Here is a 26135-nt window from a genome sequence, read left to right as displayed (position 1 = left end):
AGATGATGGCTATAAAATATATTACTCAATAGAAAAAAGTCTTGTACTTTTAAATAGGTTGATAGCAAAATTAAAATTCTGAACTCTATCAAGACTTGTTAAGGAAATCACTAAATATATATGTTGCAGGGTATGCATTTTGGGGTTTCCATAGAATGTCTGTTTTCTCTGGTGGGACTTTGCTAAGTCAGCTGAGGTTGCTAATTCAAAGTCATAGCATTTTAGGAATAGCGAGAGGACTATGGAGCTCCTGGGGGTCTGGCTGCACACTGGCAGGGTGCAGAGTGATACTGGAGCTTCTGAGTGGCTGGCTACACAATGGCAGCCATAGAGTCTAGCTCTTCTCTTCAGGCTTCACAGTCTAAGAATCTGCACAGCGCTATGGTAGAACCCATCTGTGCCCTGAAATTCAAAAGGGAAGAAAAGGCACAGATTGCCAAAACCAGTTCAAATGGCTGTCACTGTGCCAAAGATGGGGTCTAAATCTTCCCTTCTATTTCTCGGGTGACTGAATATATGCAATGTATGGACCACTGAAGAATTCCCCTCCTGGTTCTCCAGTACATCTATCACTACAAAAAACCAACAAGAATGCTTTTGAATGAAGAGCCACTCACTGACTCAGAAGGTGTATGCCTGAAATATCACTGGACTATAACCTAGGAACACTCTTTCAGTTAATTCATTAAGTTTACTGGCAATTAGAGACGTATCACCTATTTATAATAACACTAAAAATACATGTGGAGATATAAAATGCTGGCCAGTGTTTGAAGCACCTCAGAATTACTATCATCGGGAACAACTCTGTTCTGCCATTTTCTGTCCCACCCACACATCAGCTTAAGTAGCTATTAACTACAAGTTAATAAGAGATAAACATTTTAATTTTTAAGGCAGCACAGCAGAATGGCAATAACAGAATAGCAAAGAAAGAGAAGAAGACTGGAGGGAAGTTATCATATCTAACACTAAACTCTAAATCAGTTCCTGAGCTTCCAAAATCCATAGCACCTCATGTTTTATATTGTTTTTGGTTTGAAAAGAAAACAGAATTAAGAAGATTTTAAATGAAAATTTTAAATGATATGGGTAATATGGTTAAATAAACTTTTCATCTTCTTTAATCACCCTTTTATTATTAAAACTATCTAAAGCTTTATTGCTGGTATCTTGGCAAATGTAACATTATTTTAAACCATGTAAAATTTTTGTGTTACTTTATGTCTTTACAGACATTTTATGAACCATTTCATACTTAATGGCTTGTAAGCAATCTCAAGAGTTGGGGATTGTGTGAAAAGTTGTTCAGATTGACAGATAAAGTGAAAAGGTCTGTATTAATTTCCAAATAAAGAAATGCATGGCGTGGTATCTCACGATGATTATACTCTAAAGTACCAATTAGAACGCATCAGAAACTAGAGCAAGTTGACACTCTACAATAAAGCAAATAATTTCCAGTTGGAGGGGCAGAAAATGTTAATATGCAATGTTCAAGACTACAAGAATCTTTGTAAAAGGAAGTAGCTAATAAGGTTTAATGATGCATGTCAGGAAGCCACAGTATGTAGGGAAACACAGCTGGCTTCATTTTGTAAACTATTTGATATACACATCTTTCTCGTTCACGATTATCAGCTGTGCCAGTGCCACAGGGGACAGTTTAGACTTCAAATCAGGATATTCTTCTTGTTCTCTAAATTACACGTAAAATACATTAATATAATATGGCGCTATAGGCTAGTACCCTGTCGAAAGCTTATCAGCTTAGGGAGAGGATTAAAGAAGCCTTCTGGAAAATGTGCACAAACGATCCTGCTAGCCTAAAGAGGCTACTAAGCACCAGAGCCATTTAAAACAAATCATAAACAGACAGAACCACTGGGATGCAGTGAATTAATCACCTTCATAAAATGGTAACCATTTCTTACACCTTAGGTATTAAAATATAAATTGACCTGAAATGTTACTGCTGGATTAATCCCATCTTTCTTTTTAGGGGTGCATCTGCAAGTGCACAAGGAACCTCCCTCCAAAAGGCAAGTGTCTTGTTCCCAGAGTCTCAGTTATGAGGGACTGCAATGTGCAGGTGACAGCAATTAGCAGCAGATGACAGAAGCACTTTGAATTTGTACCAGATGGCAGCAAAGGGTCACTGGGAGCCAGCAACCCTTCCACAAGGAAACCCTTGTGTTAGGCAACCATCAAACTCAAAAGCTCTTAGAAACAAATTAATTATTCAACCACCAGAAGACAACTGCTAGGTCACAGCACCAATATCAAAATGCTGTTAAAGCACTTGGAGCGCACTTATTTTAAATGTAATTACACATATTAGCTGTTAAAAACAAGCATGCCACATAATGACAAAAAGGTTGCCCTAAACTAAAAGAGCTAAAATTCTAGTAATTAGTGAATTGTCTTATGGCAATGCAGAGTCAACAGGTTCTAATTCTAGATGAATGCTGCTCATGGCTGAACCCCGGAACAGCCCAATTCTAGGGAGAGTCTCCTGAGACCTCGGCACCTTGGCTGAGAGCAAAGGTCAGAATAGCAACAAACACCAGTGCTCAGGATAAAGGAGATAGCAGAGCATACGCTGCTCTTCAAGGTTTGGAAGATTTAGGAGATGCTCAAATATTAGAGGCTATCAGCAAAGGCTTCCTGTCCAAAAGGAAACATGGTACTACTTTAAGTAGTTGGAGACACAAGAGAGAAGAGGCAGCAAGTAGGAAGCCCAAGGCTTTCCGACAGAGAGCATGGTGGGCTAGGCCCCATCTGTTTATGTTCCATGAAGAAAAATGAAGATAAAATTGTTCAAGTCAAACAAAAACCAAATGGATAGCCATATTCCTCTGACAACATTAACTCCATATAGGTAACTAATAACTAATTCATAAGCTTAATTTTTGGTTTACACTGCTTAACAAACAATAAAACTAATAATTTCTTTATCTTCTATGATCTCCAGAAATTTACAACCTAGTAGCCCTTTCCAGTTTAGAACACTCCTTTGTACAATCTGTTAGTTAGCCTTCCTGACTTCATCCCATCTTATCCCTTGACCCATAAGTCGGGCAGAGTGTTTTAACTAAGAGCACAGTTCCTAGCAACTCTTTCTCCTCCTCCTCCAGTTGATTCTCCCCTGGTTGGTACCTACCTGCTGAAGCTGACCAGTTAGGCCACAATGTCCCAAATGTTTACAGCATCCCCAACAGTGCCACTAATAGGGTGCCAAGGATTCAAACACATTCTCATTACAGAAGCTGGGAAGCTGACGCTCACAGGAGATATTAGGGGCATTCTAAAAGCAGGTAGGAGATCACTGTGGAATCAGCTACCTTCTTCCTTATTTAAAACATGATCAGAGAGCGAGAGTGGTCAATATCTAAACACTGTCAGGTTTGTAACTATAACATCTTACCGGAAAAGCAATTTGGAAATAAAATGTGCTATCAAAGAGAAATTAAAAACATACACACACACACACACACACACATGCACTCAGGCAGGCCTCAAACTCTATGTGTAGCTGAGAATGACCTTCCATCTCCCGAGGGCTAAGGTTACAGGAGCATAACACTATGCTTGGAGAACAAACCCTGGGCTTTGTGCATACTGGGCAAGAACTCCACCAACTCAGCCCAGAATTTTATTTTTATATAATAGCAAACATAAAAAATTTAAAGATAATGACTAAAGCAGAATAAAAAATTTCAAGTAGAAATAAATCAAAATTGTATGAAACTTTTACAAAATTACAATGAATATTGAGAAAGCTATACAATGCTAATTGATTAAAGACTTAATTATGAAATCAATTCTCTTCAAAGCTCTATGGTGATGAAATGCAATTATAACAGACCTGCTTACAGTCTCAAAATGTTTTAGCATGGAATACATTAATAGCCCAGTATATAAGGAGGCCTTGAACATCATCATGTTATGGCAATGACTCACAATAGAGCTGTACTGAGCACGGACAGCAGCAGCTGCACAGTGGTATGGGTCTCTAAGAAGCCTGGTCCCTGCTCACATTACACATGAAAACAACACCAGCTGGTCAGAAAGCTTACTGAGCAGGTCATTTAAATAAGGGAGTGTCTTCAGGACCCAGGTCAAGAAGACTCCTGCAGTCATAAAAAGGACAAGACTCACCCACTGATCATATTAAAACTAAGGCTGTGGCTCATCTCAGTGCAAAAAAGTTTACAAGCAACAGAGTAGGAGAAAATAATGACTTAAAAGCCCACACAGTGCTTGCCTTCGGATGAACAGAGAAATCCTACACAGCTGTAGAAGATGGCTAAGACTTTTGGGGAATATGATTTTAAGGTGTGTTACTTATATACTATTTTTGCTATGGAAAATTTAATGATGTAAAGGTGTATTACTTTTGTTTATGCTGCATTTGTTTAATTCAGTGAAGCTGTGATTCCTTGCCTGTCTAAACCATCTGATAGTCCTGATAAAGAGCTGAATGGCCAACAGGGAGGCAAGAGCAAGGATATGCGGGGATGACAGGTAGAGAGTATAAATAGAAGGAGAAACAAGGAAGGGGAAGAGCAAAGAGAGAACAAGGGGAGGAAGATGTCAAGGGCCAGCCGACCAGCTGGCCAGCCACCCATAGACTAAGAATGAAAGATATACAGAAGAAAAGGAAAAAGCCCAGAGGCAAAAAGTAGTCAAGATAATTTAAGAAAAGTGGGCAAGAAACAAGTCAAGGTAAGGCCAGGAGTTCCTATGTAAGAATAAGCCTGTGTGTGATTTATTTGGGAGCTAGGTGGTGGTGCACCCCCCCAAGAGTAAACACTGCACCACACAAGACTCAGAGAAGTGAGCAAAATATGATCCAGATATTCATTAGGCCAGGAAGCTCACACATCAGGTGTATTCATGTCATAGGCTTATAATAACATAAATACAACACACATATCACAAAACAAAAGAATGCATATTTAACTCAATCTTTAAAACCTTAAAAAGAAGCCAAAATAACTAGCATTTTAGACGAAGGATGGTAGTCACCTTGGGAAAAGATAGCAGACTGATTCTCTACAGCCCTACATATGATGATTATTTTAAGTGTATTTAAAATATTTTTGCACATCTGTATTAAATCAGTGAAAAACAAAAAAATAAACCAAGATATATTGCTTTTTCTTATTAGCAAAATTCAAGTGTCAGCCAGACGTTTTCTAGTGTAGCATATATGCATCATAACAGCACAAGAGTGTTGGTCACGTGATGTATAGTGGAAGCTTAGAGGATACTATACAAGGGCAAACCTAGATTTACTATCCTCACAGCTGCGAACTAAACAGTAGTTCTGAAATGTGAAATTATAAGGCTGACAAAATAATTTATGAACTATCAAGTTATGTTAGATACCTTCACAGAATCTGATGCTTTACACAGAACAGCTCTATGTTGTCCTAATGACAACAAACTGTACAGTGTCAGTTATCACAATGCCCAAGCTGCAGATGATGTCACGGTGGAGATGACAGTAAAGCTTAGAGGACTAAAATATTTAGCCAGGAAAGAAGTTCAGTGATGCCATGACAGCTTCAAGATGGCAGATAAAATAAGAGCACCAGGAGAGATGCATTGGGAGAAGACAGGTTGAAAGAATTTCTGTTAATGTTAATAAACTTAACAAATTATAAATATTTTACTCTTACTCTTATATCTTTAAAATATAGATCCTGGGATTAGTGAGATGGCTCAGTGGTCAAGAGCACTGGCCACTCTTGCAAGGGACCTTGGTTTGATTCCCAGAACCCACATGGTGGCCTCTATGGGTACCAGGCACATAGGTGGTGCATATACATTTAGAGAAAACATTAAAAAATTCAGATCCTTTGGTGTCTTGTACATACTACTTTTGGAGGCCAACCTCAATTGTCCTTCCTCCAGAGCTGTCTTCTATTTGGCTTTCTGAGTCAGGGTTCTGGGGTTCACCTATTAGACTACGCCTGGGAACTCCCAAAGATCCTGCTATTCTCTGCCTCCTCAGGGCTGGGATCACAACACATGCAGTTTTCCACATTGCTTCTGGAGATGGAACTATACCAAGTGAGCTTTTTTCCTAGTGTCCCTGCCACCCTCAAATATACACATGTAACTTTTGGGTTATGGAATGAGAGTTTAGTTCAGTGGATGAACACATTCATACCATGCACAGGCCCTGGGGTTCATCCCTAGCCCTGCAAGCCTGCTCTGCTGTCTAGAACCTACCTGTGCTGTTCCGTTTGTCCTCCCTGCCATCAGAACCTACCCGTGCTGTTCCGTTTGTTCTCCCTGCTGTCCAGCACCTACCTGTGCTGTTCCGTTTGTCCTTCCTGCTGTCCAGCACCTACCTGTGCTGTCCCGTTTGTCCTCACTCCATCATTTCCCTCAGTGACAAACTCCTCATGCTCTGCTCTCCTTGTGCATTACTTCTACTTCTGGGGCAGCAGCTGGGTCTTACGTCCTACATCACCCTCTCAGAGCATGCTCTGATGGAAAACATTGCTGCCCCTTCAGCCAGGGCCTTTACCTTCTAGCTTCCTTCAAGATTCTTTCTAGTTTTCTGCTATGTGGACACGGTTCCCTGGATGTAGTTTTCTGAGACTCCTGTTTGCTGTTTGTCATAATTTCAGAAAGTTTTCAGACTACTACAAGAATTTCTCTCCCTGTTCTTCCTTCTCCTTCTCCTTCCAGTATTCCCTTTACATTTCTTTAATTGTACCCCATTTTCTTTTTGCTTCTCAGGTGGGTGGGGATTTCCACACAAGCTAGTTTTTTTGTTGACTGCATACGACTCATGAAGAAGTCCACTAAGAGTACTCTGTTCCTGACAGTCATTTTAGCTTTAGCATCTGTTTTTCAAGTTTCCACAATCTGAACAGATTACTAGACCCCTTTACTTGCTAGTCAAAGGGATTTTCAACCCTTCCTCTGCTTACCAATGAACTCTGCCATACCTCATGGGGCTCTGATGCTTGTCTTCATTTTTCATAGGGTCTAAATATGCAGCCCATAGAGATCAGTTTCCAGAATGCTAGGACTAAAGGTATACACCACCATGCCTGGCTCACTTGTTTGTTTTAGTAAATAAGGTAATAAATCACCTCTAGATTGTTATCATTTGTTATCCAGGAATGTTTCTCGGAAGAGCTTGGACTATTGTTAAAGAGAGCAAGGAGACGAGTCCAGCCTTCTTTCAGCATCACTACCTGGTAATCCAGCCCCGTGCAGGCTTTGTGCTCAGCCTGCTGGGAGGAAGAGGTAAATCCCATGATCTGCCTCCACCCAAACAAGAGGAAAATGCATCATCTGAGGCCGAGACTAAACTCAGAGTAGTCATTTTTCTTTATATTGTTTGGAATTAAAAGAGTATTAAATTGATCCATTATGAAGATCCTATTCTCTACATTGTGTAATTTAGACCATGTCTATATCTTAAGGCTATGAAACAATTTTTGTAATTGTAATAACAAAACAAATTATTGACTTTAAGTTAAGAAAATTGTTGCTTGAATGACTAAATATTCAACCAAAACAAAACAAATCTCTCTCTAAATTGTGTCATATACAACTTGCTCATTCTCACAGGTTAATGAACTCTCTGGAGCTATGCTATGTTTGTGCTTGTCTTTATTGGGGATGAGGGAAATGTGCCCACAGTGCAGTTCAGCAACTTTATGACTACGTGACACCATTAATGTGAGCCATCAACATTACTGCAATGCAAAAAATATACTTCATGTCAGCATCAATGGCAAAGTTTGCAGGAATCTGGTTATGTGGCTTAAACACTAAGTTTGAGTTCTAGGCCTAGACCCTTAAGTCTGTCCATTAATACTAAGGTTACTTAAGTCAGAACACAGTTTAAAAGAACGTGCATATTTGATGCGATCATAAGTCACTCCTCAGACTATTTACAGTGTACGCTGTCATTCTATTTACAATGTGCAAAATCCAGGAAAAGAGGCAGGAGACAAAACATTCTTTGAATTAGCCTCTCACTAAAGGAAATGTTGCTTCTAGTTCTCTACCAAGAAAAATACAACAGACCTGCTAAATGAGAGGTTAGGTGACACACTTGCTAGTAGTTCCTTCCCCTAGGTGACAATTTGACAGTAGTTTGGTGGTGGTGGTGGGAGCTTTGAGTAACAAAATCTGAGCATGGTTGTCTATGGGAAGATGGATGCTATCCTATGGTGTGTCAGCCACTTGCATATATATATATTCCTTTAAAAAACAAATACTATTATATATTCACCATCAGCCTTTTTAAACATACCTTTCATTAATTTATGCAATGAAACCATTATATAATGGTTAGTAAAGGAAAGAAAATAAGCAAGGTGAACTGGTACAAGACAGCAGAACTCAAATATACAGAGATATAGGCTAGTGATAGTAAGGGACTACATATATAAGTACATTACAGATATCAGCAGTTTCCCAGTGTAAGGGAAGAAAATTACTGTACAGAGAGGAAACTAAACAAACCCTATAGACCTGTGCCAGAACTGGAAGTATGTCTGATTCAGTATACATAAATAAGAAATACAATTTAATACATGTATGCACACCCATCTACTAACTTAACCATCCATTAACTCATCTGCACATCCATCTACATACCTGACCCCTCCTTCTTTCTGTCTGCTCTAAGGGCCTGACACACCATAGCTCAACAGCAATGACCATGCCCCACTCCCAGAACTTAATTTCTAAATGCCACTCTTTGATGAAAGGAATGTGGGGTGATCACAGAGCTAAGAAAGAAGATACAAGAGGAGCCAGACACATCTTTAGTGGAAAAACAAAGCATATTCAGGGTGGTGCTTTTATAGTGATAAGACAGAACCTGCTTCAAAGGTTCCCACAGGTCAAAGGAAAGAGAAAATAAACAGAAATCCAATAAAGTAACAGATTACATAATTCCTCAAATAAGAGCAAACCAGAGTTTGCACAGGAAAACACAGGCAGAGCCTGGTACCCAACAGCAAGTGCTCATTGTCTATGTACCCTATACCATTCTCTCTACTAGCAGAGTGCTTCTACAAGCATGCATGACATTTCTAGTTTATAGAAGATGTGGTCACCATCTCTGCAACTACTAGTAACAGGTATGCAAGAGCCATTTTTATTTACTTTAACTTTGTTCAGCTGTCCAGCATCTATCAGCTGTGTGATGAGCATGGGATATAAGAATGCACACGGCACAGTTCTGCTTCCATAACATTTAAAACCTTACGGAAGGCAGGGATAAATAACTAAATAATTGTCCCAGGCGGATTGACCTTCAACCAGCATTTACTGAGCAGCTAGCTTGTGCAGAGTGCCAGAAACACCAGGATGACTGGATAACCCAAGCCAAGAAACTGGTAGAGGGGGCAGAATAATCGCAGGTCTACACAAGTGTGTGACTAAATGGCACTCAAGCTTAGACAAAGACCCTCCAAGAAAGGCAGAGAGAGTAAGGAGAGGAGGGTGAACGGAGGGAAGAATGGCTACATAGCAAAGAGGTTACTGTTTGCTATCAGAGCAATGATAAGCATGTGAACAAACCTTATGTGAAAATAAATCAAGGAGCCAGGCGGTGGTGACACACGCCTTTAATCCCAGCACTTGGGAGGCAGAGGCAGGTGGATCTCTGTGAGTTTGAGACCAGCCTGGTCTACAAGAGCTAATTCCAGGACAGGCTCCAAAGCCACAGAGAAACCCTGTCTTGAAAAACCAAAAAAAAAAAAAAGAAAAGAAAAGAAAAGAAAAAAAAAATCAAGGGTTCTCTGCACGATGAGCTGCAGGCTCCTGGACCCAGTGGAAAGGCTGTCTATTCCCTTATAGGCTGACTGGCAGGGTCAGACACCCCTGGACAGAGCCTGACTCTGTGCCATAGAAGGGGTCTTTCCCCAATCCCTAGAGCGAATGAGAGAGGCAACAGAAGGCAGGCAGAGTACATGCTAAACAGAACCCTACTCCACCCCAGTGGACTTTGGCAGGGAACCATGATAGTCCGAGGGCCCTCCTTTTTAATTGACTGCTAGCTCCAAATTATCTCCAGAGAAGTCTGCTTCTGAACCTACAGCATGTGTGTGACCCATTGATTACAGGTGATAGCTATTAGAAGACTTCCATTTACATAATAATGGGCAGTAGGGGACAGGGTAGGGTGGGCACAGAAACCAGTCCAGGTCAGCATCAGTTGCTCACAGAAATCTTCTGGCCTGAGAGAGGTGGCATCATGCATTCCTCTGGGAATGTGAGTAACCTCCACTCTTCCTCTCTAACAACAGGTTCCCTCTCCTGCCCACTGCACCACACTCCACAATCATGTCTGAGTATTGCCCTGCCTTACTTTCAGACCATGTCATCAGAAATGTATCAGAATGATCCAGGAGAAGAAAAAGTTACTTTCACCAGAAATGTGAAAAGTAAGTATTATCACAAGCTCCTAACAGTTTTCAGGGCCTCAGGGTAAGGAATCAAGTAGTCCAATAGATGAATATAATAATGAAATTGCCAACCTGCTTAAAGTAAAATTCTCTGCTACAAATTTAAAGATAATTTTTCTTAGGCATGAGGAAACAATACCAAATATATTCTTACTTAAAACAGATATACATACAGCAAGCACTTCTTATTCAGAATGTTATGTAGAAGTGAGCTTAAATGTTATATTTACTTAAATATAACATATTCCTATGCAGGGCATTCGCTTTATAGTCAGATTCATATTTAAAGAAATCCAGAGACAACGGCATTTGTACTTCAGATGTTTCTATGTGCTTGCAGAGCAGGTCTCAGCTACCATCAGGATTGCTTTTTCCCTGTTTTCATGAAGTTGTAAGTGTATGCTCACAATGCAAGCAATGCTGTGTGTGGCTGTGATGCCGCAGTGCGCAGGGCATTTACTGGTAACCTGGGTGTCAGTACAGTCCAAGCACGGGTGTTTCTTGCCTACTAGAGGGCCTCATGGTTGGCTTGATGATGGTTCACATTTTCCTGGTGAGGCTTGGAAACACTATGGTTTATTAATATCAGTAAACAGTGAAGAAGGCATCCAGGTCTCTATCCATGAGACCGGCCGCAACACTAGGTTCTCCCCATACGGCTCTTGCTGAAGTAGAGCAGCACACATTAAATTGGAGAATTTACTACTCAGGAAAGTAGCTGTTAGAAAAACAAAGGGGTTCTACGATGGCATACAACTGCAGGAAGACAAAAGCAAGCAATTCTAATGTAATGTTTTACTATAGATCAAGAGGACTCTTAAAATATTAATAAATGGTCCTTTTTAAAATAAAAAATCCATTTTCCAAAACTGTCTTGGTATTTCAACTGGGAACATAACCGCAGCTGACTCTATTTTGTTCTATTGTCTGAAAATGCCTTCGCAACAATCCAGATAACGAGAGGCAGCTCCAATTCCCGTAATGGCACATGTCACCTGTCTCTCTGTCAATGGGACATCTGAAAGCATCTTTTTATTAGAAACACAAATCAATATGCCCGAGGGATTACAATAACTGCTTGAAGCAATTTGTATTATCATTTCATCCTTGATGCTCTTGCTCTCAGCAACTTATTATTATGAACGGCATGAAAATGGCAACCTGTCACGATTGATTTTCCTTAACCTTCTCTAAGAATTTTTCCCTCTTAAATGTAATCAAGTATCATTTTATTAAATACATCTAAGGCTAGGTTTATAAAGTAGTCCATTACTCAAGTTGTAGTCCTTGTAATTTAAACTTTCACCAAATTTCATTGTGAAGTTGCTTAGTAATAAAAACTTTTTATTTGCTCCAAGTTTTATAACTTCCAAATATAAGTAGAGTCACTCTCCGGACTAAGCCCTATGATTAGGGCAAGTTTTCCTCCACCTAGAAAAAGTAGAGAGCTCTATCTCTGTCTGGATGATAATGCTGTGCTCTTGAACTCCAGGGACCCCTGAAATAAGCATAGAGCTCTGTTTCCCAGTTCTGAGAGTAAGAAGGAATCTAAAAAACACATCAGAGTTCTCTACTTACAGATGTCCTGACTGACACAGGACCTTTCTGGAACAGACACCAGAGCAGAGGTAACCTCTAGTGTGCACCAGCACCACAGGAAGCAGAAGCCCTTTGTTTCTGATTTAGGAAGTCTCACCCAAGAGTTTGTATTTCCAGGTACTACATGGGGATAGGGTTGGTGCAAGCAGCCAGCCATGTTGCTGGCACTACCAACTGCGGGGTTGCACTTGACAGCCCAGTAAAGCAGAAGCAATGACAGACATCCCATGCTACAGAAGATGGATGTCAGGTCAGAAGCTAGGCATATTTTATCTATACTTTAACATCAAGAAAATGCATAAAGGCTTAAATGCCAGCTATCTATAATCCTAGAGAAAAAAAAAGGAACTGGGGTGTCTCAGGTCCCGCCTGTACTTCACAGTAATGAGGTTACTTTCCCTATTGGCATATGTCACACCAGGCTGCAGGGCTGGCTTTTTATTTTTAAACTACTAGAAGGAAAATAAACAAAAAACAAGGTGACGAAACAAAGAGAAAAGGGAAATTGGCCAAAGATATTGGAGTTATTAACTGAGGCAAATAGCAAGTTTAAAAATAGATTTATGAAATTATCAAGGAAACTGGGTGAAAATTCAATGTCTACCTGCTAGGTTGTACAGATACACCAGCCTAACTGGGAAAGTTGACACTCTGACTTGAATCCAAGGAGAAAGAGGGCTGGTGGGAGATGGTACCCTTCTTGGCACAGAAGAGATCTACTAGAATAGCATCACCAAGAACAGAGAGCCTGGCAGGCTAATATGACTTTGGGGATTGATAGTGGGAGGTCTGAGTACAAGATAGTTCTTAGGAAGGTCACAAGTGATGACCTTTGTGGGTACAGCGGGTGTGCACTGGAGGGTATGCATTATGTCTCAGCTAGAGCCACAGGCATGCATTAAATTTCTGCTAGACCCACAGAGCACATTACAAACTGTCGTTTGTGACAATGATTATGAGTTCACTGCCAATTTCACAGAATCTAGAAGAGATGGGCCTTTGAGCATGCCTGTGAGGATTATCCTGCTTGACTTGAGTACAGAACACTTGCACACTATGGTGTTACCACTTAATGGTGGGGACCCTGAACTGTGTGAGCAAAGAAAGGCATCTAAGAAGCAGCTCTTTCTGCATTTTGACTGTGGAAGTAACATAATCACCCTCAAGCTCCCAACACCAGCACTTCTCAACACCAGCACTTCTTGGTCATGATGAACTATACACTCCTAACTGGGAGCCAAAACAAATCCTTTCTACCTGAAGTTGATTTTGTCACGGTGTTTTATCACAGCCACTGAAAATCAACTAAGCTAGACGATAATGTTACTCACAAAGTCTAATTCACGGACAGAAACCTGCTAGGTAGCCACACTCATGGCAAAAAACAAAGTCAAATAATGGTGCAGGTATCAGTGAAGTGCCAAGGATGAACAGGGGTGAAAGCACAGAGAGGTAACAAATGTGGGAGACCTCATCTGTGAGTCAACAAGCAGCAGAACTGTTAAGCTGACTCTAAGTCATAAAAGGGAGCCAGGTTTGAAGGCTTCCTTGGATAACAAAACTGAAGATATGAAAATTCTTGGAATGGTAGTCCTATGTCCTTGTTTGTCAGCAACAATTGCTTGAAAACACATTTATTTTATGAGATGAAGAGGCAAGATGGCTTCTCAAAACATTCACAGGTTAGTATCCAGGACACCATGATACCTCCACTCCACAGTTCCTTTCCCTGGCTGTATTCTGCCTCGTTACCAAGTGCAGTCTTACTTTCTGCTGTGGGTTGTCCATCTGTATATGTGTTGCTTTTATTGGTTAATGAATAAAGTTGCTTTGGCCTACGACAGGGCAGAATACAGTCAGGCTGGAAGGGATATATAGAGAGAATAGGCAGAGTCGGAGAAATGCCATGAAGTTGCCGAAAAAGAGAGATGCCAGAACCTTACCAGTGAGCCACAGCCTCGTGATGATACACAAATTAATAGATACACCTTAATTTAAGATATGAGTTAGTTAATAAAAAGCCTGAGCTAATAGGCTGAACAGTGTTGTAATTAATATAGTTTCTGTGTGATTATTTGGTCTGGGTGGCCAGAAAACGGAAGAGCAGTGTCCGCTTACAACTTCCTTTGGCAGCTATGCCTGTGGATGACCATTTGCAGTGCTCTTTCCTCTTTTAGAGGACTTATAATCTCCAGTACACGAGGATTCTGGCCGCTATTGGCATAGTTAGCTGCGCCTATCACCTGCTGGTCTTCCTCTAGGGCGGCAGTCCTCTTCTGATAGCTTCTCCTATCAATCTGGAGACCTGGATAAACCGGTATCCATCTGTTGGTGTCCTGAGCTGAGGTTCTTATATATGAGACTATAAAAGGCCTTTGTTTATCTCTACTATAGTACTGTCATGTAATTCTAAGAGCTATATTGTTCAAACTGCTCACTAGAGTCAAAGCTAAGTGGCTAGGCTTCAATCCCTGCTCCTATGGGGAAGTGTGCTGAGCCCTGTCCAAGTATCCTGCCAACTCGGCTACTGCACCAGCTATTAGGACTCACTACCATCAGGTCAAGATTGGTTTTCCTTAGCACCTTAACCTCAGGAGTCCCGAAAAGTCCCACAAGTTAGCACAGTTTTCTCATATGCACACCATAATGAAAGCAGGATGTTACCCAAGCAGGAAGAGAGTGGTCAGGAAACACTATGTGCTTTTCTTCTATGTGCTCAACCTCATATGAACCCTCCACATCCAGGGAACCTTGGATGACTGCACGAGGCTTGATCTTTCGGGAGATGAGTATTCTCCTTCTTGATCAATGCCCTTTATACCCTTCTGTGAGAGCAGTGCCAGGACCTGTGATGCTAAGTCTTCTTACCAGAAAAAAAATCAAATCAATAAAATCGTCCTCTTATACTGTAACCTTTTCCTCCCTTAATTTCTTCTCCCTTCCTTACTCCCTCTATTCCTTCCTCTCTCCTTCTCTCCCTTTCTTCTTCCTCCTTCCTCTTCCTCAAAGTCTTTTATTAACATGACTTCTCCCTGGTTTGGCATCTTGATCATAAAACATGTTAGCCTCCCTTCTCTTAACCCTGAGCCCAGTCCCGCAGCATGACAACCACATCCCGCAGTCCCCCTTAAACTTCCCTAAACCTGAGAACCCTACCTGAATCTGGAATATCTACTGCAACTACTGAATGTACTAAAGTGGACCAATATTTTTCAGACTTTTAAGTCTACTAACCACTCCCCCCTCCTTTTTTTTTTATATCAGTGAATCCTGCAATCTTCACCAATGCTTATTGCTAAGTCCCACTGAATAAAATGTTCTCTTCACTCAATTTTCTTTTTCCTTCATTATTTCCTTCTTCTGTTAAACTTTTGAAACAAACATTCTTTGGGACTCCAGTTTTTTTTCTTTTCACCAGTCGCAGGACTCCAAGAAAATATCATCCACAAACAACTCTAAGTGTACTAAGACTAGTCAATAGATATCCTCTCCCACTGGATCACAGGACAGGACTGTACTTTCCTGATACCTTGAACTAACATAAGATCACTGAATTGCTTTGGCCAAAGAAATTAGTCCTATGTCATTCATTGGTAAAAGTCATTAAGAGACGGTAAATGAGATGCCAGTCTTTATCCCTGAGGCACCATGATGAGCGAGCTAGATGGAGTTAGACACAAAATATGTGTGGGCCTACTACAGAGGTCACCATGGTTTGTAGAGTAAATCATCTGGCATGGGTTAGCTCATCTTGGCTGGTAAGCACTTACTCACTTATTCAGAATTATGCATATTTCAAGTAACAACTATTCTGCTAGCAATGAGCTCCACAGCTGAATCTTGGCTAATCACTCTTTTAATCAAGGTCCTATGCTTAGAATCACTGTCAGAAATGAGAGTTCAAGATACATTTGTTTGCTGGATGAAACCCAGCAAAATAGGAAAACAACCTGATTTTCCTCTGCAATGTTTAGTTTAGCTTGCACTAATCAATGAAATATAAAAGCTACAAAACACTGGAATACAGCGATGTGGGATGTCCCTCTGTATGCTATAAATATGTTTTATTACCATTGGTTAATAAATATGCTGCTTTCACTTATGGTGGGGCAGAAAAAAATTAAACTGAATGCAGGAAGATGGCAGCCCAAGAAGAAAGATGTGTGCTAACAAACCACAAGTCTTGTGGTAAAATAAAAAATAATAGAAATAAGTTAATTTAAGATGTAAGAGTTAATAAGAAGCCTAAGCAAATAGGCCGAAGAGTATATAATAAATATTAAGCCTCAAAGTGGTTATTTTATAAGTAGCTTCAGGAACAGGTGGGTGGAGAAAACCCAGTCCAGGGGGACCAGTGGGATGGGGAATATTTGTAGCAACAATAAAGCTTTCAGAAAATCTCATGCACACAGCAAACATTCGTTTCTGTCTTCTGTTCTGTAATTACAATCAAATGTCACATGTTCTTTTTCATTTAACATACATCAAACCCAGTAATTTCCCTGAAGAAATCCTAGCTGTTTTGTACACTGTAGCCTGGCTCAAGTCCTTTCTGGAATTTTACTCTTATAAAACTAGTACTGAGCACTTGGAAAGACTTTACTGCATATAGAAACACATCTAATTTATTCCTCTCTTGGCTTAACTCCCAATTTACAAATAGGTATTTGAATATGAAGCCTGAGAAATACTCCCTAGAGAAGCCTCATTGTACGTAGACTCAGTTGCAGAAAGAAAGCCCTCCTGAGCACTCAGGGTCCCCAGCAGTGATCCCCACTGGCATGTGACCTTCTTTAGGGACCCACTGTGTGGATATGCAAACTCAGACATGAAGGTGCAGATGTCAGTGAAATAGCAGAGGTAGAAGTAGGTGCACAGAAGGGACAAATTTTGGGGAAAAACATAAAATCATTTATAAAATGATTTTAGGATTAGATTTTAGAAAATTTAAAAGTTTTAAGATAAATGATTTTAAAAAGAGATTCTTTTTTTTTAGTGCACACCTTTTTTTATTTTTTTTTAAAATTTATTTATTTATTAAGGATTTCTGCCTCCTCCCCGCCACTGCCTCCCATTTCCCTCCCCCTCCCCTAAAAACTATCCACAGTGTACTAAGTGTTCTGCAGACCTCAACCATCACTGCCATGAGTGCGGCTAAAAGGGGAGAGACCTGAGTACCGAAGAAGACCCAGGGTGGGACTGGCTGAAGAGCACCTTTATAACAGCCTGCAAAGGTTCTGATGGGACCCTGGAACTCTCTAGTAATATCCTAACACCAAGGAAACAAGATTTCAAAGGTGCTGCAGAAAAGGCTCACATCACTGGTTGAAAACACTTGATGTTCTTTCAGAGGACTCGGGTTTGTTTCCCAGCATCCACATGGTAGCTGATAACCATCTTTAACTTCAGTTCGAGGTAAACTACTGTACCCAAAGAGGCCAGAGCGGGTTATCAGATGCCCTGGGACTGGAGTTACAGTGATTGTAGGAGCTGAGAATTGAACTGGGCCCTCTCTTTAGTTCCACATATGATGTCTACATATGAATCAGCAAGTATTTTTAAATTGGAAATGAGGTCTGAGACTGAAAATATTTCATGTCACAGAACAGCATTAGGAAATGGAACATGGCTGAGTATGGTGATGCACACCTTTAACCCAGCACTCTAGATGAGCAGCTGCTCCCCATGGGTTTAAGGCCAGTCTGGTCTACATAGCAAGTTCCAGGCCAGCCAAAGCTACACAGCAAGACCCTAATAACAACAACAACAATAATAGCAATGCAGTATCTACTGAGCACTTGTTAGAAATCAATTTCTTTATTAACAATAATACGTGCAGGGGATAACTCACAACCACATGTGGGCACCATCTCTATGTTATAAATGTGAAAATTAAGTGATGGAGGAAGGTCATTGGCTAATAAAGGAACTGCCTTGGCCCATTTTATTGGTTAGGACATAGGTAGGTGGAGTAAACAGAACAGAATGCCGGGAGGAAGAGGAAGTGAGCTCAGACTCCACAGCTCTCCTCTCCAGAGCAGATGCCTCAGAGAGACGCCATGCCCCAGCTCCGACCCAGGATGGACTTAGGCTAGAATCTTCCCTGTAAGACCGGTGCTCACAGATTATTAGAGATGGGTTGATCGGGATGTGAGAATTAGCCTGTAAGGGCAAGAGCTAAAGGGCCAAGCAGTGTTTAAATGAATACAGTTTGTGTGTTGTTATTTCGGGCATAAGCTAGCCAGGCAGCTGGGGTGTTGGGGACACAGCCCCGCTGCCCTTATTACTACAATTAAGATGCAGAATTAAGCCATTTACTAAAAGTTTCGAACCTGGTCCATGGCAAAACCTAGATTCTTCCTCAGTTGACAAACCTCAAGTGACAGAATCCTTAACCATGATCATAACTTATCTGAACCACAAAGAGCCCATGAAATATGTAAAGAATAAAGTTGATAATTGTAGACAATAAAAAACAATAGGATGTAAGTTCAGCTGAAGAATAACATGGAATTTAAAACTTTGATTAAAAGGTAGCTTTTAAGATGTTAAACTTACTGTTTAAAATTAAATTTCTTCTCAACATCCCCATACACTCAAAAGTAAAAACACAAAAAAGCTCTTGAAGTTGCATATACATTGTAGTACTCTACCTGTTCTTGTGAGGAAACAGAACAGGTTTGAAAACATGTATAAACATGAGCATCATTCTATAACTAGCTTACTGAATTGAAATACTAAATAAACTTAACACAACTTTAGTTCTATTGGTGAAGTAGTGACTAAGGTATATTTGATAGCCAGAATAGAATTGCTAATAAACCTAAAGGGAACAGTAGTATATACATACACATACATATGCATACACACAATATCATTGAATTTTAATCTGGTGAAACTAACACTGAACACTTGGCAAATTCTATCATATATACAAACTTTCATCATTCATGTACCTATCGGGTTACTACTGTCTCTTTCCTCCTTTCCTTGCTTCAATCTATCTATCATCTTTAGAGTCAAACACAAACACTTGGAGACTCATAACTGATCAGTAGTGCTGGGGGAGAGTCTCTGGCAGGCCCCACTGACATCAGCATGCACAGGGGTAAATCTGCTGTAGTGGAGATTGGCCATCCACTGGGGCTGATGATGTTTTCCTGTTTTGTTTGTGTTGATTTGGTTTTGAGACAGGGTCTTTATTATAAAACCCACTATGCAGCTCAGGATGGCTTTAAACTTAGGATCTTCCACCTGCCTCAACTTCCTAAGTAGTGGACTTAATGACATAAGGCACTACATTTGGTTTGTTTCCATTTTTTTAAAAATAGTTCTGAACTGAAGAAGTGGATTATATCATACCAGACATGTACACATATTTTTAAGGGTATATTTCATTTCTACTGCTGAATAGAAAAATTTCTAGCAAAAAACAACTTTCACTATTACAAACCTACAGAATAAGGCAAGGATAAGTGAAAATTGTTAGTTTTATTTAAATACATATGTTATATATATTTCAAATAAACATAAACTGAACAGTAAGAAGGAGTTTCTCATTCAACTGTACTATCGAACACACTGAGTTCATTGTGAACAATGAATCAGCCAAACAGTAAATATTAGAATTCACACTGATTTTAGTCGTGATGTAACTTATATATTGATTGCATAAGTGATAATTTTAGGAGGGTGACCAGGAGTCTTTAGGCTTTCAACATGCTTCTGAAATGAAACAAACAACCCGGATATAACAACTAATATTATCAAGAGCAATAATATTAAAGATTAACAGAGTATTTTAAAAATAAACCATCAAGATAAAGAACACAAACTACAAAATAAACTTGAAATGAGAAACCAAGAATTAACTATCCAATATAAGGCACGTCAAACTAGGATGAGGCAGAGGACATTTGATGAGAATGTGCACAAACATAGGGACTCATTACCACCACCAGCAACTGAGTCTAATTTTCATATTAAATATTAAGCTACATAAATGAGCTGTTCGGGACTACATAGACTTTCTTACTGAAAGGAAAAGCAAGTTGATGAAAGCAGGCACTCCTTAGTCTAGCCTACCTTATTTTTTGGATTGGATGTGTTCATTACACTTCGAGTTTCTTTTCCAGTATAAATGACAACACCTATTACAGTACCTGCAAAAACAGGAAAGTGGTCCTTATAGCAACACTTGAAAGCAGAGATGACACTTTCAAATGAACTGTCATAATAGAAAATATACGATACCATTTGAGCTTATACACATTTATCCAACAGTCTATTTGATTTGGTTAGTTCAAGAAACTTAACCTTAGCTTTTAAAAAGGAAGTAGATGGGAAATGATTTGTTAAACAATACAAATTTGCCTGTATATAACACTAAAAATGTATTAATGGTCATGTTCCCTGACAATGGAAGTGACATGGCTTTTCCTTACTGCCTACAGAAACAGTAAGAAGTTTAAGTTAAAATGGCATCAAAAGGCTATATTATTAACAGAAAAGCACAGTGTTGGACCTCAAAACCACGATGCGCTAGGAGACCCAGCTCCTCTGCTTAAGTACTTTCCTGTGTGTGTCAGACCAGGAAGTGTCTGCTGCTGTTTCAGATGTTCATCATCAGACGACATCAGAGGACCAGGATGTTTTTCAGTGGAGCCCTGGGCGAGCATGTGCTTAGAAACACAATATCAACTAGGCAAACAAACAAAAACCCACCAGAAATATAATTTTAAAATATATGATTTCAGACTTAGAAGCTACTCATTTCTTTAATGGATATCTATAAAAGTTTAGTTTTCTAAGTTAATAGGGAAAGAAGATGTAATATTTTTTAAACTTAAGAAAATGGTAGTCTATGCTAAAATGCTGAGAGCATACATACATAGACTGCAAAGCCTAAAACCATGGATCTCCACATCACATCTGTACCATTTATGTCCTAATTGTCTTTCAAATTTAAAACTCTTGGTATTGAAAAAGTAGAAAGACATTTATACATATGCATATATTATTGAAATTAACATCCAAACAAAATTAACTCTTAACAATTATATAAAAATTGTTTTGCTTCAGAGGCAGAGGAAAAAAGCTAGTAAGCTCAAGACCAGTCTGGAATACACAGCAAGAACCTACCTCAAAAGAACAACACTCCCAACACATATAAACCCTAGGTGCAGCATTAACATATGAAACTTAGCAAACTATAAGTTAGGACCCATGAAGTAAATACAAGTTACTATATGGCTCCATCATTTTGGCTCTATCTGAGCACTAACAGCAACACATGGCACATGATATAACTTGAGCTTCTGCTTCAGCAAGCCAGGAAGGGCAGAGCCATATGGTCCACAGCAGCAGTACACAGCACAGAAGCTACAGAGCTTGTAGCCCTGGCTGTGTATCACAGAGAAGCCAAGCTCTAGAAAGGAGCGACTGGCCGACAAGGGGCATGGAGCTCACCCAGAAGCACAAGGGTTGTCTCTGTATCATGATCCACTTACAGTCTACACAAGATTTACTTATAGGATTTAGTGTATAGGATATTAGTTCTATATGAAGTAATACTATCAGAAACTTTCACATATAAAAGTTCATACCAAAGAATTGTTTCAATATTAAAAGAATAAAATTAAATTTTAAATATAAACTGATAAAGATTTTCTTCCTATTTGCCAATTTTACTTCTTCAAAATGTAAACTTGCCATTATTGTTGAATAATCACAACTGCAAAACAATGCAACTTAACAGCAGCAGAACAAACAAGTGTCAAAGAAGCCTTCAGAATGATCCATCAAGCTTTACACCCCTGTCCTAAAAACCAAGGCAGATTCTGAACAATGTAGATTCTAGGCTGGTGTAATTTACAGTATTCAAATTAAACAAAGAAATGCAAGACTAACAAGAAACACAGCATATATAACACAATTCCTGATGTTAGAGTTGTGTAATCTGTTAACATTAGCTAAAGGCTCTCATTGTATTTTCTCATTTGATGGTTGCTAAAAATGACTACTCAGTGTAATTAGCTCAAGTGCATTATTGTTCTGAGCCTCATGCTTTTTAATTACTTGGAATTGCTTGAATTAGTCCAGTGCTATACAAGACACTCAGCTCTCTTGGACAATGAGTTTGCATCTATAGAATGGTGTACACTAAGACCATTGTACATCCCATAGAAAGAAGAATGGGAAAGGAAGATAAGAGAAGATAAGATATGACATACTCCTGTACTGCAGCAGATAAACAGAAGACAAAATATAACAGCTGCGAATGTGTTCAGATTTCCAGGGGGGGGGCACGTAAGTGAAAGAATTTCAATCCATATTTGTAGTAAAAAATTAAGCTATCTTTCTGGCTCCAAATTGAGAAACTTTAGTAAATTTGTAAGTATGTTTGCATGTTAAACTCCACTCACAAAGAAATTCCTATCAGGTAGGTACCATGTAACAAAATCCGTAACGGCAATGTGATACAATGTCTAGAAGTGAACCAAAATTTAGCTGTTTGCAGCAAGAAAATATTTTAAGACTTATGAGTACTTAGCCCTGAAATATACTCATCTGGTCACAATCTATATCTTTGATGGACTGAAGTCACTTGAAAATCACAGTAAAGATTCATATGCTAACTGTCCCAAGCATGGCTGGTGTAAGCAGGACACAATGACTACTGACTAGAAACCCAGGCCACGGGCTGGCCTCTTGGAGTGAGTCTGGAGATCACTGAGTGGTCCATCTGTATGACTGCAAATTTCAGATCCCTTATACTTTCATTTGAGGAGGTTGGTTATTAATGCTTTGGCTATCCTATGGCCTCTCTGCTATCATATCTAAATGTCATAAAACAGCAATTCCAAATAAATAGTTGAGTTATATTTTAAAGTAAATAACTTCTATATGAAAATTAAAGATGTTAACAGCATCAATTTTTGGGGGAAAAGATATTCTTCATATAAATATTTAACAGATGAAGAGAAACAGGATAATTTAAATTAAAAGAGCTAGTGGGACAAGCATAAGGCTGAGTATTCATAATAATAATCCTCCATGTCATGATTTGGGGCTGGTTAGTGGCTCCAAAAGAAAGCATGCTACACTTAAGCATTATTAATCTGTAAACACCATTAACCACAATATTTCTTGGTTGATATTTGAATGACTTTCTACAGGATTGTGGTCTTTTTCCACTCAAATAATAATTCTTAGCAACCTATGTATGGCTAGAATAGGAATATATCAAACTACACACAGAAAACAGCCAGACCTTATTCTGAAAATTTGCTGCCATAACTATGCTACTTAGACAATAAAAATGAATTACCAGGAAAATAAATTAGAAGTCAAGCAAAAGAAAATACATCTTTATTTTTTCCTCTTTTTTTTTGGTATTAGTAAATTACACCAAATGCCTATAAATGTTTAAAAATATTTATTCTCAGCTTCTGCATTTTTCATAATACTTCAACTACTTTTGGAAGCCCCATCTGCATGTATGCTACATCATTGTATAAGTAGCATATATAGAGGCAGAGATCATGGACAATCCAATCTGTGCACATACATTACCATACATTGCTTCAGAAGGCTTGTTTTCAAGTTTAGAGCAACTCCATGTAAGGACCTGACTTGCGTTTCAAAGCAGTGCTTCTCAGCCTGTGAGTTTTGACAGGGTCGAACAACCCTTCCACAGGGAACACCAAATACCATCAGAAAACAGATATTTGCATTACACATCAAAACTGGAGCAAAATTATAGTTATGAAGTAGCAATGAAATAGTTTTTTGTTGGGGGTCACGACAACATGAGGAACTATATTACACGGTCACAGCATTAGAAAGGTTGACAGCCAGTGATCTAAAGGAATAATGTTCTCTGAGTCAATAGGGACACTGATGCACAGAGCAGCATGGAGTGGTCTCTCTTTGGTCACCTGGCACCTTACTGCTTTGTGTAACTTGAGTTGCTAATCCCAAACTTTTAAAACTCTATGACAGAGAAAAAGGCCAGAAATAACTCCATTCTGAGTTACACTGGGGTTAGGGGTACAGTGCAGTGGCACAATGCTTGACTACTATGTGCCAGGCCATGAGATACAGAAAAGACAGCACAGCGTAAAAAAAGTTCCATGAAGTCTCACCAACATGAACAAGGATAACACAACAACAGACATGGTACTGGGAAGGTTCACAAGGCCTAAACCCTAGACAAAGAACCACAGGAAATTAAGGAATGCTGAGGGTGGAAGAAATAAGTCAGCCTCGGGAAAGAGCACACCAATTAGGTATCCAACACCAAATGGTCAGACTAAGAATAGATATAATTACAAATTGTATTAATTCTTAGAAATACACACACACAAACACATGTGTATATGTGCAACAACAGTTAAAGAAAGAACATGAATCTGAAAGGGAAAGGGGAATATATGCATGGCTTTAGAGTGGGAAGGGGGAGTGATATAAGTATAACCTAATTTTGAAAAGGTGCCATCCTAAATTCAGTCAAAAGAATTCTAAACTTGTGATCACTTACAGAGAGATAATGCTCAGATTATTTCCGGTAGTCTTAGATTTGCAACATTCCTAAGGCCCTGTTTTTAAAGATAGGAGGAACTGCTTTAAAGTATAACAGCAGTAGGAAGGTTGAGACCGATGCTCTAGAACACCCTCTAAGATGTTCTAAAGTCAACCCCATCAAACCCAGTACTACAAGGGACAATAAATATGAAAGGGCTGAGAGGTAACAGATATGATGATGCCTATGTTAATGTCTGTTGCAAAAGTATTCAAGAAGCAGCTACTGCACACCAAGGTCATTCTGAAAATGAAAGTCAAACAGAAAAACTATGTCCAGGAAATCCTACAGGATGTCTCAGAGCCTTAAGCTCAAGTTGCTTCTGTCTCTGAGAAGAAAGGCCACAAATCAATGTTATACTAGGATTTGGTGTCACCAGTCTAATACATATTTAAAACAGAAATAAAGAACAAAATGTGAAATATTTAATCCCTTAATGACTATCAATTTAACACCATAAAAAGTATGATTATTGACAGAAAAATTTAAATTCTGGGCAAAGGTGCTTAGATGTCCCATAATGCAGATGCTCTCTTATAAACAGATGCTGAGCTCAGTGACAACACATGTACTCTAGTCTGGTGTGAATGCTGGACAGCTCTGGCCTGACACACAGGGGCATTCTGTTGTATCCTTCACTCTAAGGAGCACAACCAATACTGGCATCACCTCACTGAACAGGGACAGGGCTCATCAGACTGCAGGGGTTGCAAAAGTCGGAGAGGGGATGAGGGCTTCCAAAGCTCTGTGGTCTTCAGAGCTGAGGACCTGGCATTTCCACTCTGAGATAACTCTGCTTCTCTATCTACAATTTTACAAATATATGTGGGTATCAAAGCATCAAACAATTCATAAAAGTAAACTTTCAAGATTCTCAAAATTTGCCTCCATGTTTGTTTGTAAAATATGAAATAGTATAATAAAATTTTCATATTTTAGCCCCAAATGTGAATATCTGTAGTTCTCTAGGGCTGTGGTGTAAACAGGACCCATTTAAAGAAAGGATCACAGAACTGCCTTCCTGTCTGATAGCCCTCTCTCCCCCTACACACACATACCTGGGGCCAGGCTCAGGGACCTCAGCCTTCTTCAGGGCACTGTGTCCTTTCAAGCACAGGCTTCTCCCACCTGTCTTTTGACAGAAATACTCCCACAGTTGTCCTGTCGTCCACCACACCTGCTCACACCTGATAATCAATCTTAAACACCTCTTCTTCAGAGAAGTCTTTCTTAGACCATGTTTGTAAGACTCTTGGCTCACATACTTTCATAAGACATGGTACTTTTTGTGGTATTTGGTGTAGATAAAATTAACTGGACCGTTTTCCTCATGCCTTTCCTACCCACTAAAGCTGTCTATTGACAGGTTCCATTACCACATCATTCCAGCACTATGGAAGAAGAACTGACATCTTATTCAAAACTGCTAAGTGCCCTTTAGTGTCCCTAGGCTCCTATCTTCTCTAGTATCCTTTTCCTTGTGCTCCCTGACACCG

At 39.5% G+C, this 26135-nt stretch overlaps 1 protein-coding gene across 11 annotated transcripts in view; it reads right to left on the bottom strand.

Moving 5' to 3' along the window:
- Atp9b (ATPase phospholipid transporting 9B (putative)) overlaps nucleotides 1-26135 on the bottom strand; it is a 204468-nt gene that overhangs the window by 86420 nt on the left and 91913 nt on the right. For 9 of the 11 annotated variants that reach the window (XM_075968164.1, XM_075968159.1, XM_075968162.1 and 6 more), the window contains exon 11: nucleotides 20142-20218. The exons of the other annotated variants lie outside the window; for them this stretch is intronic. In XM_075968164.1, the coding sequence (XP_075824279.1) occupies nucleotides 20142-20218 (77 nt within the window). The remainder of the gene's footprint in view (nucleotides 1-20141; nucleotides 20219-26135) is intronic. 11 annotated transcript variants of the gene reach the window in all.

The sequence above is a fragment of the Microtus pennsylvanicus genome, chromosome 4 (assembly GCF_037038515.1).
Source record: "Microtus pennsylvanicus isolate mMicPen1 chromosome 4, mMicPen1.hap1, whole genome shotgun sequence".
NCBI classification, from domain to species: domain Eukaryota; kingdom Metazoa; phylum Chordata; class Mammalia; order Rodentia; family Cricetidae; genus Microtus; species Microtus pennsylvanicus.
This window is presented reverse-complemented; position numbering and strand designations above follow the sequence as displayed.